The sequence below is a fragment of the Lissotriton helveticus genome, chromosome 10 (genome assembly GCF_964261635.1).
Source record: "Lissotriton helveticus chromosome 10, aLisHel1.1, whole genome shotgun sequence".
NCBI classification, from domain to species: domain Eukaryota; kingdom Metazoa; phylum Chordata; class Amphibia; order Caudata; family Salamandridae; genus Lissotriton; species Lissotriton helveticus.
In genome coordinates, this window is record NC_136071.1 from 603,849,683 (window position 1) to 603,866,310 (window position 16,628).

The 16,628-nt window shown below is 41.4% G+C and overlaps 1 protein-coding gene across 1 annotated transcript in view; it reads left to right on the forward strand.

Moving 5' to 3' along the window:
• Positions 1-16,628, forward strand: part of SLX4 (SLX4 structure-specific endonuclease subunit) — a 495,651-nt gene that overhangs the window by 5,995 nt on the left and 473,028 nt on the right. The window contains exon 2 of the mRNA XM_078663139.1: positions 256-904. Within this exon, the coding sequence (XP_078519265.1) occupies positions 421-904 (484 nt within the window). The 5' untranslated portion in view covers positions 256-420. The remainder of the gene's footprint in view (positions 1-255; positions 905-16,628) is intronic.

The following is a 16,628-nucleotide window of genomic DNA, read 5'->3' on the forward strand; positions in this document are numbered from 1 at the left end:
CAACAGTGAAGTCTAGTGTCAACTTTGTCTTTTGTTGTGCTAGTAAAAGGGACAGCAATTTACAGAATTCTTCGAGGAAAATATGCCACCTCCTTAGAAGTAAAAGGGGAGAGTTTTGGTGTGGCAATAACCCTTTCGAGTGATTTTGCTTTCTTGTTTCAATATTTTTTCACTTGTCATAAGCTACCATTTTCACTGCCTTCCTCAGAATTTACAGAGCTCCTTTAGCTTTTTGTGTTCTTGTTTCCCTTACAGCTAAGATCAAAAATTCATCAGCATGAATATGAACCAGTGTGGTTTCGTGACCAGTTAATGAGCAAAACAGTGGAGCATCTGATCAGAGCAAATGAGCTTCTGGTTTTATGGAAGCACGCACAGAGAGACCTATATATGTAACCATCAACACAAATATGGCATTGGATGCAATTGGACCTGGATCAGTCACTTTTTGCTTTTTTTCTGCATGTGTGCAAGAGTCTGCAGCACAGTCTGCTCATATACTGCTGCGGTAAATCTTTGGATTGCAAGCTCATGGATGAATCGGACGATGAATTTACAGACCTATGTGCCAAGCTATTGCGAAGGGTGAAACGAAATGTGACTGAAGACAATGGCAAGGCCAGCAGGAGAGTACCTCAGATTGGTGCAAAAAGCACAGCAGCCCAAACCACATCAAAGAAGCCCAAACCAGCAGCAAAGAGCAAAAGCAAAGATGGGACTTGCAGAAGGAAGAAGGGACTATGCCCTGAGTCGGGGGGTGGTAGCAATTTGGAAAGGATGGAGCCAGAGAAATCGGATTCCAATGCAAAGGTGGCAGGAAGGAGTGCTATGTTGCCTGGTGAAGAACTCAAAGCAGGAGTACCCCCTTCAGCATTGCAAGAAGGGAATGAGCAGCAGCAGTCTGGTAATTTGAAATATAATTATTTTCTATTTCGTCTAGTCATCTACACATTTTAATGTATCTGTGTTTGACAGTGTGATTTCCAAAGTCTGTCTGCTTACATCCAGTGTTAAGTGTAAATATAGTTATATTTGCTGTAGGCTGAAATATTGTCTGTTAGACACATGCTGCTTAGAATTAGGACTTTTTAAAAAACACTTTCATTTATTAAAGTTTTCACAGAGTGTTTGAGACCTAGGAAACAAAACCCCATTGATGTAAGTGTTGTGGGTCATCTGATTCGCATGACAAGAATTACAGCATGCTCAATCATGTAGACAGTAGCGAAAAAAAAGCACCCATGACATTACAACAGTACGGTTGAGGAGGGGGATTGAAGGTTAAACATCGTTGGCATGTGACACAGTACGATCAAGTGTGGGTAATTGGACAGCTAAGAGGTGTCCGCTGACGTGTGTGTAACTGATGCAACGGGGCTCCTAATAGGGCTGTCTGCTTCTAAGGAAATCAGGTAAGTGCAGAGGGGTTGCCATATATCTCTGGGTCTAGACATAATGGGTTTTAATGTGCATAATCAGTAGTGAGAGCATCGCAGCAGGACATTGTTTTGAGCCAAGCTTACCCCAGTGCATGGCAATTTCACGTTTGGCCAGCAGTAGCGCTATAGAAATAATCCTGCAGGAGTATTTGGGAAGGTCATGAGTGTTGTCCAATAGTGCCATAGCGGGATCAGGCTGGAGCGCAACATCTGTCATTGTAGGAAGGAGAGATGTTGTGTTATAACTCGGAGAAGGATTCAGTAGTAAAATCCATTTATTGTGAAAAATACAAGCAGGTACTCTCTGCCCAACCGGACAGCTCGATGTTCCTCAGGGCTCTGCCTATTTGCTCTAGCTTCGCGTTCCATATTCTATGGAACGCAATACCACAGAGCGTGCATAAGAACATACAAGAAACATCAGCACAACATATCAATATAAACACTATATATTAAATGTAACAGCACAACACATCCCCTTCGGAATACAATGAAAAATATTATAACTAAAAGGATGTACATCATCCCCTTTCTTTTGCAAAAGAAGAAAGAACGATAAAAAAATAAATAAAAAAAAGTACTTAAATATAAGTATTTACAAAGGAAAACTTTCAGATATATAGTCTGCAAGCCAGACAGGAGGTCTTTTTTCACGTTTAGGATTCCTAGAAATCTTGTTAGAATCATCATGGCAAGTAACATCTGATACATTCGGATCTGTCTCAAAAACATTTGAATCAGAAACAGCATGATCTTGAATTACCTCAGGAGAGCTACAAATGGAATCGTCTCGAACATCTTGAGGAATGTAATGGTTCACATTAGAAGAATTATCACCTAAAAAATCATCAAAATCATACCAATAAGGAGCTTTATGAGATGACTCTGAAGGTGCAGAACATTTAGCAATTCTTTTAAGATTCCAAACTTTGCCATCAGAGAGACGTACTGCATTATTCATAACTTCAACAACTTGCAAAGGGTCATAAAAACGACTAACATCCTTTGAGATTTTGCCGTTTTTTTTTACTCTAACCCATTGACCTAAATCAATGTCGACATTTTTCACACCATGTTTATAATCATACCATTCTTTACTATTGGCAAAAGCGGCATCCGTTTTTTTCTTTAACTAAGTCCTCAAACCAATTCACAACATTAGACTGAAATAACCAACCAGGAGTGAACTTAGTTCTTGGATTTCCTCCCCGCTTTAAAACAAAAGGAGGATACCCAGTGGCATCGCATACAGAAACTCTATAGGCCCAAACCATTTTAAGAACCTGAGTTTCCCAATCATTACTCTTGGCAGCCATCTGAATGGTGTTCTTAATGACACGGTTGAAGCGCCCAACCATGCCATTACTGTTTGGGTTATACAGTGATGTGGTTTTATGTTTAATACCAAGTCTATTGAAATATTGTACAGCTTGGTTTGACAAAAATTGTACACCATTATCACTCAATAATAAGGATGGAATTCCTTCCATAATGAATGACTGATCTAGGAAATGCAAAACAGTATCAGTGTCAGCCTTGTTAACTATCTTTACAAAAGGCCACCTAGAATATAAATCCATCAACACCAAAATGTATTTCTGCTCATTCCCAATGGGACCCATGATGTCAATGGCAGTGTGTTCTCAAGGTGAACTAGGTCTCGTCATATTACTTAATGGAGGTTTGAAGGTGACCAAAGACTTATCAGCAGCTTGACAAGATTTACATCCTCTAACAAATTTCTCAATTTCAGCATCCATGCCAGGCCACCAAAACAAAGCTTTAACAGTTTGTTTTGAGCAAACGATGCCAAAGTGCCCTTCATGACATAGAGCTATGATAGAAGGAGGCAACGTTTTGGGGGGAATAACGCTTTCACCCAGCCAGATATTTTCACCCTGAACAGTGAGGTCAAATCTGACTTGCCAAAAAGGTTTTAGAGGATGATGACTGTCTATTCTCCTTGGCCAAGCATGTGTGATATGTAATTTCACTTGAGACAACTCTTCATCTTTGAGATATTCATCTTCCCATTTATCTTTCATTATACCAGCGTCTCCCAAATCATGCACATACGCAATCTGAAAAGAATTCCAAATTTCATCTTCACACATATCCAACTGTTTAGGCATTCTAGAAAGAAAGTCAGCCATACAGTTTTTCTTTCCTGGTAGATACATCACCTTATAACAGTAGTCTTGTACTCTGGTAGGAAGTCTAGCAACTCTAGCTGTAGTATTAATCGTACCTACTGTGGTTAGGACTTTAAGCAGTAGTTTATGATCACAACGCAAAATAAATTGTTTGCCCTATACAAAAGCACGGAAATGATCAACAGCCCAAACGCACGCTAATGTCTCTTTCTCAATGGTAGAGTACTTCTCCGCAGTGGGCGACAAGGATCTGGAAGCATAAGCCATAATAAGTTCATTACCATTTGTATCAATCTGAGCTAAGACAGCTCCTAAGCCTTTAATGCTTGCGTCAGTAGTGATTAAAGTTTGCGCTTCAGGGTCAAAACTTTTTAAGGAAGCAATTTTAGTGATACAACCTTTAATGTCTTCAAAATCTTGCTCACATTCAGGTGACCAGATACATTTTGTTTTGTTCTTTAAAAGTTGCCTAATGTTATAAGTTCTGGCGGCAAAGTTAGGAATGTACTTGGAACAATATTCAGCAAGACCAATAAATGATCTTACATCATCTTTGCTATTTGGATTAGGGGCACATTTGATGGCATCAAAAAGATTAGGTTTTGGTCTTATACCCTCGCTGTCAATAACATGTCCTAAATATGTGACATGATCACTTGCAAAAGTGCATTTGGAATATTCAACCGTTAACCTTTTGAATCTAGAATACTTAGGACTGTGTCTAAAGATTTGTCATGTTCCCTCTTGTTTTTCCCAAAAATAAGAATGTCATCCTGAAAAAATGTAGTGTTCTTGCAGTTAGCAAACAACTTATGCATCAGGCGTTGGAAAACAGCCGCCGCAGATGCAAGGCCGAAAGGCATCCTTTTAAACTGGAAACAAACTTGTGGAGTAATAAAAGCGGTGTACTTCTTGCTATCCTTTGATAGCGGAATCTGATGGTACGCAGCGGATAAATCTATTGTACTAAACCACTGAGCACCATCTAGTAACGCTAACATTTCATTGATCTTTGGCAATGGAAACTGATCCACAACAATATTGTCATTAAGATGACGCAAATCATCACATAGCGTCAATTTTCCGTTGCTTCGTTTAACTACCACTAAGGGAGAAAACCAAGATGATGCCTCTATAGTCTCAATTATGTCAGAAGTAACTAATTTGTCTAGTTCTGTAACAACACCATTTCTTAATGCGAAAGGAACGTTCCTAACTTTGTGAATCTTTGGTACAGCGTTATCCTTAAGTAATATCCTGTGTTCGAAATCTTTTAATTTACCAATTTTCTTTCGAAAAACTGAAGGAAACTTTTTCAAATATGTTTCACCCACCTTGGTGCCTTCATCCTTCACAAGCGCCTTCTCAATGGAATTGGGATATAAAATTATATGTAAATCACCCTGGTCTTTCCATCCTAATACAAATGGACCCTTCCTGGAAATGTGTAGTTTACCGTAAGATTTTCGATTCTTAAATTGAAACTTGAACAAACGGAAACCAACAATGTCAATTTTCTCACTACCATAACCCTCAGGATCAATGTCCGAGGTAAAAAGCTTTGAACCAACTTTCCCAATGAAGTTCTTTTTCCAAACATCTTCATTAACTATGGTGTATGGTGACCCTGAATCCGCGTAAACTTTCACACGCACGCCACCAATGTGGACCCAGCATTCAGGTTTATTATCAATCATCAAAAATCCATCTCTAATATTGAGTAGAAGTTTCTTTTTAAGTGCCATAGAGCATTCTGAAACTTGTTTGTCACTACTACTCTCATTGTCATTCGAATCTGTATCAACTTGAATGCACTTAACGACTTTAGTATTTCTCCTACAAGCTTTAGTGTAATGACCATATAGTCCACATGCACCACACTTACTCTTCCTGGCAGGACAGGATTTAGAGAAAGCTAAATGTGCAAGGCTCCCACACGGCTGTAACACCTGGGAGGTTCACTGTACGTCTTGGACTTACTCCATTCCTCACTCTTTTGTTTGTTACTATAACTTTTGTTTTAATTAGAACTCACTTTAGCAACACTCTCTTTGCTAACATTTTCAGTTTTTAAAGCATTAGCACATCTACTTGACGTTTCTGCTTTCCGGACAACAGCAATTGCTGATATTGGGGCATTTCCAGGTGAGATGTGCAAAGTCTGCATAAGGGGGTGTGCATTTGGGGCAGTGGGAAGGAAGGATGTGTGGGATCAAATTAAGCAACATCTGCCGGTGTAACATAAGCTCTGTGTAAGCATTTAAAATGCAGAAGTTTATGTTTAGGATTGATGGATACCAGTTATACCTTGAGAGCAGCAGTAGGCCCAAACCTTGTCAGGTACAGGATATCCCAGATCCGCTCTCCAGGCCTCACAGACACGCTTAGTGGAGTCTGGTTTCAAAGTCAGGCAGACTCAATAGAATTGAGATATTAAATGGCTGCTGTCGTCGATTGTGATAATTAAGTGTGAGAGGGCAAAACTTGTCTGGGGCGAAAGGGTATGTGGGTACACAGGAGCGTCAGGCATTATGTAGGCGTTGTAGGATAAAGTGGTCCATGTAGGAGGCTCGGTGGAAACGAGATCATCTGTGTGTAAGAGTACATACCCGTCGGGGAACACAGCTCCGATTGTATGCAATGCATGGCGGGAGAAAACATCCCAAACAACAACATTTTCCTGCATGAGTGGGAGCCATGAATTGTCAGCTAAGGGGATGGCAGGGGAGTACAGGATGCCATTAGCTAATAATTGATGAATTCGCCTCCTGGCCCAGCATGTGGTGGACAGTGTCTCTATATCAGTTGGGTCTATGAGAATGCTCTTCCGTAAGAGGGATGAAATAGGTCGTTCCCCTATTAGATCCTGCTCAGGTTTGAGGTACGGTATGTCGGCATCTGGATGAAACCAGACCCAAGAATATTGTCACTGTGCTGCCAGGTAATAGACGGAAAGGTCAGGGGTGCCAAAACCTCCTCGTTAATACAGGAGGGCAATGTGTCCCATCTGACCCAAGGATGGCGACATGCCCTGACCAATCCGATCATGAGGCTGCAAAGTGTGGAGAAGAAGCTTTGGGTGAGGGGAACAGGGATGTTTAAAAAAATCAAATACAAAAAGCTCGGTAGAATTATCATTTTAATTAATGATATACTGCCTGCCATGGAGAGCAGGAGTCCAATCAAGCGCTCAATCTGGAACGTGTGTTTGATGATAGCTGGGCCGTAATCCAGTTTCACGATTTGTTCTTTATCAAAATGCAGATGAATGCCAAGATATTCAGTTGAGTCAGTGGTCCAGGTCAGGGGGTATTCAAGGTTTAGGGAAACAGTTCCGATTTGCCCCAGTTTATTTGTAAGCCTGAAAAACTGCCGAAACCTACAATCTTTCGGACCAATGGAGGGATGGTGAACGAAAAGCACAATGTTGCCAGCATACAGTGATACCAATAGTGGTCCATGGGAGAGTTGGAATCCACGGTGTATGTGCCGTTCCTGTAGGTGGTGAGTAAGGGGGGTCCATTGTGATTATAAAGAGGAGAGGGGGCAGACTTGGCGGGTCCCCCTTAGTGACGGGAAATTGGTCGGTAAGAGAGCCATTCAGTCTCGGGCAGGTTGTTGGATTGGCATATAAGAGCATAATCAAATTGATGAAAACTGGTGGGAAGCCGAGTTTTACCAGGGCTGCCTTTAAAACGGACACTCCAAAGAGTCAAACGCCTTTTCAGGCAAGGCAACGACTGCAGGAGTCGAGGGTGAGATCCTGTTCAACACAGAGAATATTGTCCTTTTGTTTGAAAGAGGTGGACCTATGCGGTACGAAGCCTGAATGTGCTGAGGGGTCCATCAGCAATGAGAGCAGAGTGGCCAGGACCTTAGCAAAAAATTTACTGTCCACATTGTGGAGAGACAATGGTCGGTAAAAAGAACATAGATGGAGGTCTTTACCAGGCTTCAATGATAGTGTCAGCACTGCGTCACAGAAAGAATGAGGGAGGGAACCCACGGTTAATGCCTCCGTATACATAGCAAGTAAGTGTGAGGTGAGGAGGGTTTCTAAAGGCCTTCTAAAAAGCGCCAGTGAGTCCATCAAGACCAAGGGCCTTGGGGCCGTTCATAGCTTCAATTGCACTGAGAATGCTATTGCTTCTGATGGGATAAGCGAGAAAATGGCATTGGCCGTCTGTAATCCAGACCATTACGGCCTCCCCGAGGTAGCCATCTAAGTCAGTTTTTGCTCCAGAGGAGCGAGAGGTGTAAGGGAGTTTGTAATACCGCTGCAACTCTGAAAGTATACCTTCATTATCTGTAAAGATTGCTCCTGTAGAGGTATGGAGTTCAGTGATAAATCCAGCGTGGCAGTTGGGCTGGAGAAATGGGGCAGGTGCTCCCGGGGCACTCGCCTTCACCAGATTTGCGTACTGTGGCATATTTCCCCATACATTTTACCTCTTTCTTTGTGTGGTCCTGAAATTTGGTCATTAAGGTTGAGTGGGTGCACAGTTGCATACCGTCGTGGTAGCTGGTCCTAAAGAAAGCCACACGATTAGCATTTGGAGGCTGAAACATATAGACTTCATTTTTACTTAGGATGTGACTGACCAAACCTTTTGGCCTCACTCTTTTGTTGTTTATTGAGTATTCCCCGGGGGAACAAGAGTGGGTGCTAAAATTTCCCTCTCTCCCCTGTTGTTTATAGTTATTATATGACAGAATTATCGGCCTGCGTTTATAAAGTCAGTTGCCTTTAACGAATATGTGAGTGTTGCTCTTATGGCTAAACTTCTGACATTGGAGCTCGTATAAGCTTCCTGCAGAACTTTACTGTAATTTCCATTGAAATGAATGGGCACTCCATGACGAGTTACCCTTGTCATTAGCATCCAAGTGGTTTAAAGATTAAGGGAAAAAGTTGCAGCTGTGAATGAACTAAAAGCCTGTGGCATAGTTCCAGGTGACTGCTACATCTTTATTAACATGTCATGCAATCTCTGTGTCATTGCATGATGGCTTGACAACTTTGCCATTCATTGTACCTGCAGTGCCAGTGCAATTATATTTAGTTTTGCTTTGCATTAGATTACCAGTAAGGACAGACTTTAGGTAAAATCGGGCCCTCTGCTGACAAATAATTATTTTACATTTTTCTTGGCTATCGAAATCCTGAAACGATCTTCACAAAACATTCCCAATATTAAATGTGGTTGACTGGCGATTGAATTGTCAAGTTTCGGGAGACCTGGTGAAATATCTGTAGAAAATTGTGATGTGCAAAAAATGCTTTATATTGCTGTCCGGTTTAATAACTTTTAACAGTGAGGACTTAAATGACCAGTTTTTACCATGGTTGCATGTAGTGTGGTGCTTTTTGAAGAAAACAGAAAAGTATTGTTTTAAATTGCACAGGCACCAACTAAAGTAGTCTCTCTTAACATGAGACAAATGTTTTTATTAGAAATCATAAAAAGTTGGTTAGTGTTTTTTTCAGGAAAAGCGAGTAAATGCAGCTCTGGGTACAAACATTAGTTGATTCTATAACTATTTTGGTACTTTACTTAGAACGTTTAACGGGTAACACTATTGAGAACCGTAATTTTTTTTTAGATTGAGGTTTTTATTTAACAAATTGTAGCAAAATCACGTACAGTATAGTGGCTATGCTTGCTTTTGTATTGTAATACGATTCATTCACCTGATGATGAGGCACCGAATCGCTTGTATCTGACTCGTAGTGTAGTGTAGTTCCTATTATCCCAATAGGCTCTGCGCATTGGAATAATACCTTCAATAGTATAGGCCTAGACCAGACGTTAACTAGGTCTACTACTGTCGATATTAGACTTAAAGTTTTGGGTTTGCCAGCTAGCTCAGAGTTCACTAGAAACTTTCTCGAATAGGCAAGGAGGAGTTGAACCTCCCTGGATAGACAAGAAGGGATTTAGTTTCTGACAACCATAGAACATGACAACTTTGCTCTCCCCTAATCAAGAGTGTATCTCTAGAGTCGTGTGAAAACAAAAGACGACTTATTTTACTCAGTCAGTACGTGCATTCTTAGTCTCACCAGATTGTAGAGAAAAGGAAGAGACGGGCGTGTTCAATAAAAGATGTTATTTATTGATCAGTCTCTTTTCTCATACAAGAGAAATGGATCGATATTATTGCAATACTTATGGTTAAGTAAAGTGCATACATTAAAAGCAGAAGTATAAAATAATACTGTAAAAACATTGATATGGTTTCTAAGCCATATGATGGTTTAAAATGGATAAAATAGATACATACACATATACATTTGACTAATCGTACTCAACTGGTGTTTCTAACTACGCCTTCCCCAAATGTACCTGACCTAAGCCTAATACGTGGGCGGGAGTAGAAAGTAGCAGTTTAAGTTAAGTTTGTTTTGCCAAGTGACTGACTAAAGAATTCTCTGCAAGGGGTTATTCAGTTCTGTACCTGGAATCTAGGATGAATGAGGGATGGTATCTCTCGTCTCTGGTCTCGATATTCCAGGCTGCCTGCGAGGGCTACCCGGAAGCGCCGGAGCTGGATTTCTCGGCAGGAGAAAGCAGCGTCTCGTTCTCAGCGCGTCAGGAAGGCGGGGCTGCGCCAGCGGGGTCTGCTCTGCTCTGGGCTTCGGCAAGTCTGGCTGCTCCGATCTCGTCACCACCGCGTGTGTTTGCATAGGGCAATATCGGTAATATTTATACCTTTAAGGTGCCGAGATTGACGTAAGGATGGACATGGATACGTCAATAAGGATGTCATACGACTTGGTCGTTAGCACATTCTTTTGCTGAAGTTCTCGGTGAAATCAAAACAATGGCCGTAGGGTTTTTCCCAGGTTGTCATAGGTTTGATTTGTTTTGAGAACTCCGTATGCCTTATCAGGGGCTGGAGGAATATCGCTTGTCTAATTAGATGGCAAGCGTTATGACCTAATCAGATAACACGTTCCTGTGCCGTAGTGTGGCTTAATCAGATAACGGTTCCTGCATCATGGGGGTTTTCTGCATCACGGGATGGCTGCTAGTTAACTTGTTAACCAGAATAGGGTCAGGAATAGGGGGATCGATACAGAACCTATAGGAATACATCACAGTAGCATACTGCAGCATGGGTAGTGTTTGGCTGGGCGGTGTAGAGCAGTGGGATCTGTCCTGCGTTATTGATCAGAATCACTGTCTTATCCCATCCTGGTTTGTGTCACTTAATAGTGAATTGGCAGGAAGACGAGTGGAAAATAGAATGCATGCTGTATACATTATTTTGGCAGTTGTGAATTATTCTACAAGTTCATGTAGGATTTTCTGCAGCTTTTCTCCCCCACTAAAACAATATTTCCGAAAAAAGAAACTGGATTTTGTTTTAATTTTTCTCTCTGAAATGTTGGTTTTGTTAAACCATTTACAGAAGACCGAACTGGCAATTATTTGTTGAAAGATTGTTTCAGTTGGGTAATTCAGGAAACTCAATGAATACTTTTCATGAAACGAAAATTGTATTGCCTTGTTTCTAATATAGGTTACCATCCTGTCTATTGTAACTATCAATCTTTGCGTTTTGTTTTATTCTAAGCGTTTGTCTTTAAAAAAAAAAAAAGACAATTTAAACTTCAATTTTTCCGATAGGAAACCTAGCATGCTCATTTGAAAAACTGATTTCTCCATTAAAGTACCAAACATAAAATACTTGGGTGTTCCACCTTTAAGGTAGCAAACTCACCACTGCTGATTTCTATCTGATATAACACTGGAATCAAAATGTTAATACAACTTAGTACATGAAATGACCTAGGACGTTGATTATTGCATCACAATACTGATGTGCTTGCAACACAGACACTTATAATTTTAGTCCCTACTGATTTGTCCTTATAGAATTACACAGAATTAAATTCCCGTCAATAAAATTTACTGAATATCAAACATTTAAAAAAAGAAATAGTGAGATTGTGCTGCTATGTTTATGGTTCAAATCTTTTTTTTTTTCCATTTTGGCTGATCACACATACTCTCACCTACATCCAACTGCCAGTGAGGAATTATAGTGGGGGTGAGAATGTAACGTGCGAGGCAGGGTGGAGTAGAATGGGAGAGTGGAGGGTTGGGGGCTTCCAGGCCATGAGATGAAGTAGGGAGGGGCGTGATCACTTTCATCGAGGTGGAGTCCCATTTGAGATAATCTTAGCCTGTAGGTTGGTTTACGGAGTAGGTCCACTCCTGTGCAACAACTGAGTCTTGAATCTCAGATTTAGTTTCATACTTCTATGAAGAACCTGAGTCCATCCCATCTTGATAGTGAATGATATCCTCATTTGAGGTGATTGGTGGCACAGAAAATAAACAAACCAACAGCACAGACCCTTGTAGGTTTTTGTGTGCTTCAGTCAAAGCCTCTAGCAAAATATTGTGGTATCACTTATCTCATTTCTTCTAGAAGAAACCAGTGACTCATTTGTCATTCGTCACCAGTTAAACCTCAGAGGAGATGGGATCAAATATATGATCTTCCATTCTGGGACCATGTCCTTTGGTCTTTCAGGACCAGTTAGGAACTCTAACTGCACAACTTTGAAACAATTCAAAGTAATTGGAGACCTGCTCTTAAAGGATGGTACGTTTACCTCACACCATTAGTTATGTGAGTGAATCTTTGTCAGTTGCCTATGGTAATAGAGTATTCCTAGACCATTCTTCCTGGCTGGCTGTGGAGAATTGTGGCTCACCGGTTAGAAGCGGCAGACCCTGAAGCAGAGGTCGGCCCGGGACCAGGGTTCAATTCCCGACGCGGCAGGGTCTTGGGTCAATGTCCGCGGACTTGATAATTCTCGCTTAGGTGCCTACGCTAACCATGGGTCCCACTCTGCAACTCTGGGCAATAGCTTGCTTAATCTCCACAACGGCCCCAGCAACGCCGGGGATGCCTGGCTTCACCTTGGGGTGCCCTCTCACAGGGAAAGCCAGGACGGGTTCCCCAGCGGTATACAGCGCCAGGACACCACGTAACGAGGTAACAGTGCTCTTTACAAGTATACATACATACATAGTTGCAGCAAGAAATACAATATCTACCCTCACAGGACAAAACCAGTTCTGGTCACGCATGAATAGGGATATTGAGAAAATCGACACAAAGGCAAAAACCTTAAAGAAAAGCTCCCTATATCTACAGACAAAGACTTTGTATCTCTCATCATTGTCAAGCCTCACTGTGGAAGGAATTATTACCATCCATGTAGTAGCATGACTCAGAATTACAGAAGGTAACTGAGTGCCAGTTAAACTAAAAGGCTACAAACTCTCAGACCTTCGTCCAGTACAGCATTGGAGGCATTAAGAGCATTCCATTTGGATGGGCTGTTAGATGTACATATTATCAAAACAGATGTTCGGAAGATTTTTGAGCAAACATATTTATGCCTGTGTTTTGGTTGTGACAACAGGACACAACTAGAATACTGACCAATATTAGATTTAAGTACAAAGAACAAATGTATCAAGAAACAAAAGATGAGAATGAATGCCTAGGCATGAATGGCACTGGAAAAAAAGTCCAAACAAATTACCTCAGACGTGATACTCCATCAATATCTTGGGGAAAAGGTTCCCAGAAGCGCTTTGACACCTCATATGGGGTAGCAAGCACTATAAAAATGCAACCCTTTTTTCCCTCTTCTATCCCTCCGCTATCCTTCTCAATCCAAATAACTGGCTAATATCCACCACTCAAATTACTTTCATATTTCACTGTACTAATTCGCCCCTAATCCTTTATGGGTTCCGGAGTATGTATATATATATATATATCTGTCCCTCTTCTATCCCTCTGCTACCCTTCACAATCCAAATAACCAACTAACATATCATCCACCACTCAAATTACTTTCATATTTTACTATACTAATTCAACACTAATTCTTTAATGGGTTCCGGAGTAGTGTGCTACTCGCCAAAAAAGCACTTCAACACACCAACAGGGGTAACAAGTGCTATATAAATGGAAACCTTCTTCCCTCCTCTATCCTTCTCAATCCAAATAACTGATTAATATCCACCACTCAAATTACTTTCATATTTCACTATATTAATTCACCACTAATCCTTTTGGGTTATGGAGTAGCGTGCTACTCACCAAGAAAGTGCTTCAACACCCCATCAGGGGTAACAAGCGCCATATAAATGCAAACCTTTTCCCCTCTTCGATCCCTCCGCTATCCTTCTCAATCCAAATAACTGATTAATATCCACCACTCAAATTACTTTCATATTTCACTATACTAATTAAACACTAATCCTTCTTGGGTTCCGGAGTAGCGTGCTACTCGCCGAAAAAGTGCTTTGACGCCTCGTCAGGAGTAGTAAGCGCTGTATAAATGCAATTACAACGCAATACAAATACACGGATAATTGACTGATATGTGATAGTTCGCTGCAAAAGATTAATGAAGATAACTAGAAACGCAAATAGCAGTGCTTTATAACCTGGGTCTACAAATAAATAACTGCAAGTCAGCAATTCACATTGGTCTAAAGAATTCAGTATTACGTAGCAGATCTGGTCACAAAGGTCGCAAACGTGTATCTTTCAGAGGAAACACTATCTTCAATACTTCAGACAAATGCACATCTGATAGCCTCTCTTCTGAGCTTTTTAGCACTATGCATTTTGAAAATAGTGACTGCTAATCGTCACAAGTAGTCACCTCGAGCGCATGCAACATTAGTAGCAGTGAATCACAGGGTATTAAAACTGCAAGGTAATTCTATAGCCTCGAGTCCTTCAGTTGTTTCATTGCGGGGGCCAGAAGGTGGAAGGTTAAGCCCTCACCCGGTCCAGAAAGAGGTTGGATTTGTCGATTTTCAAAATCACTAACAATTAATACTATTACTATGACATCCTAGGTAGCATCATCACCATGCCTAAATTCACGTGATATTATCACAGGAATAACCTCACATGTCTTGACAAGTATCAATATTAATAACTGCCTCGCCGTGAACCCTGATGTAATTCTGAGAAGACATCATGGCTACTTCAGCAACCACTGGGGAATAAAGTTTTCCCCAACAAGGAAACCCACTGCAAATTGTGCATGCCCTTGTCTCACCACAAAACGACCTGAAAATGTAGCACAGGCATGGGTTCAGTCTGTCCCTATTTGCAGCCTATATGGTATTGCACATAGGTGGCAGTTTTAGTCAGCAGTTAATCTATAGGCAAAAGAGTCTATATCTGCCAATGAAAACAGTGCCTCAAACACATTAGGTGATACTTGCATCCTGGAAGAGGCAACCAGATTATCTGTTGCTCTGGTCTCTGTGTTTTACAGCCCCCATCCCGTATGGTTAACAGCAGTGCCCCTACGTAGACCTCTTATGGGTCTGACATTTTAGAAAATATTTACTTGTCAAGGGGACTGGATGCTTCAGAAACCTGTTTGTTCTGTATAAAAATCGTCTTATCCCTTTTAGTGCTATGCAGTGAAGTGACCAATTTGTTATATCCTACATATTGTATTTATATGTAAACCAGCCTAGGTCCTCCTAGCTGCTCAGCCGGACTGTGAGTTAGATATGGAATGTTGGTGTGACTGTGATGCGTGGAATGCCTGATGCCTGAGTGGATGAGTGGTGACAGTTTGAGATGGGATGAGCAGCAAGGCAGGCTGCTCCTGGCGGGGCTAGTACTTGACCAGAGCTGGCTGGACTAAGAAAAATATTAACTGAACTTGGAACCAATAAAGAAGACTTGAAAATATTACAAGGCTACCTGTGTCTCTATGTACAGGGTACAACATTATTTTGGCGACGAGCGGATTTACTCATGCGTCTTTCCTGTATCTGTGGTAAAGCAACCAAGAGAAAAGACAAGAATCAAAGTAACTACAAGAAACTACAGTAACCATCGGAATTTCAAGAAACTAAAGCAACTATTTGAAGCAGAATGGAGTTAAAGGCAAGCCAACCCCATCGGTGTCCTTGTCAACGGGCGGCCCCACCCACTAGTGTCATTGCCAATGGACACTGCAGCTTGGAAATACTCCTCAGGATCTTCAAAAATGTTTCAGTGAGTTGGAGGTGTAGTTAAACTATGGCCACATGTAGGTGTTCCAGCCACAGCGCTTTCTAAAAATAGGTTTCGTGAGTTGGAGGGCCAATTAATCTACAGCCATTTATGGTGTTCCAACCACATTGATCAACAAGGATCATAGTGACTTCTAGGTAAAGGAACCTCTTTTGATGATTATTTTGTGCAGTCTCCTTGCCTTCATGAAGTCACAACATGATCAACGTTGACATTTGATACAAAGTGAGTACATCTACTGGGTACATCGCTCCTCTGTGTAGCAGGGTGCCTAAGGAAGCGAGGGTCCGGCATCTGGCATGTTGATGTGGGCGCAAGAAGAGAGGTGCCAGATTATTGTTTTTACGAAGCGCTGAAGGATTTTGGTGGTGAGAAATGTTCTGTTTGCTTCGTTTGTCTCTGGGTATGATATGACATTTAGGAAGTTATCTGCTGCTTTATCTTAATTTATTAGAGCTCATGCTATATAAGCCCACGTTAATGAAATGTTTGGATGTCGCACGGTCCCGTTTGCCGGGTACGAGCAACAATTTTCATTTATTTTATTTTATTCAATATGGCCATGAGTCCAGGGGAATTTTAGGAGCTGCGTAATTGTCTGTTTAACCGCAGCGCAAGATTGAAAAAAATGAGGCACGAGCCATAAGCCGCATGCGCTGGCTTAGCTTCCCAGTGGTATCGCGCGTAAGTCTCCATGGCACCGATGTTACGTCTTGTCTTCTATGAGGTTATGTCAGCTGCTGATGGACGTTTAGCAGCACAGCAGCAACAGGAGCCACCCGGTGCGGTCATAATAGCGTGCGTCCATTTTGTGGTTGGCGTCTGCATGCATTCAGCAGAGTTTTTTGGCCATCTAGCACAGTGTACAGGAAGCGAGAAGAGTTCCTTGGAAAATGTATTTTGGCAATGTTCATGCACGTCACCGAATCTTATTCTCTGCTTTGCT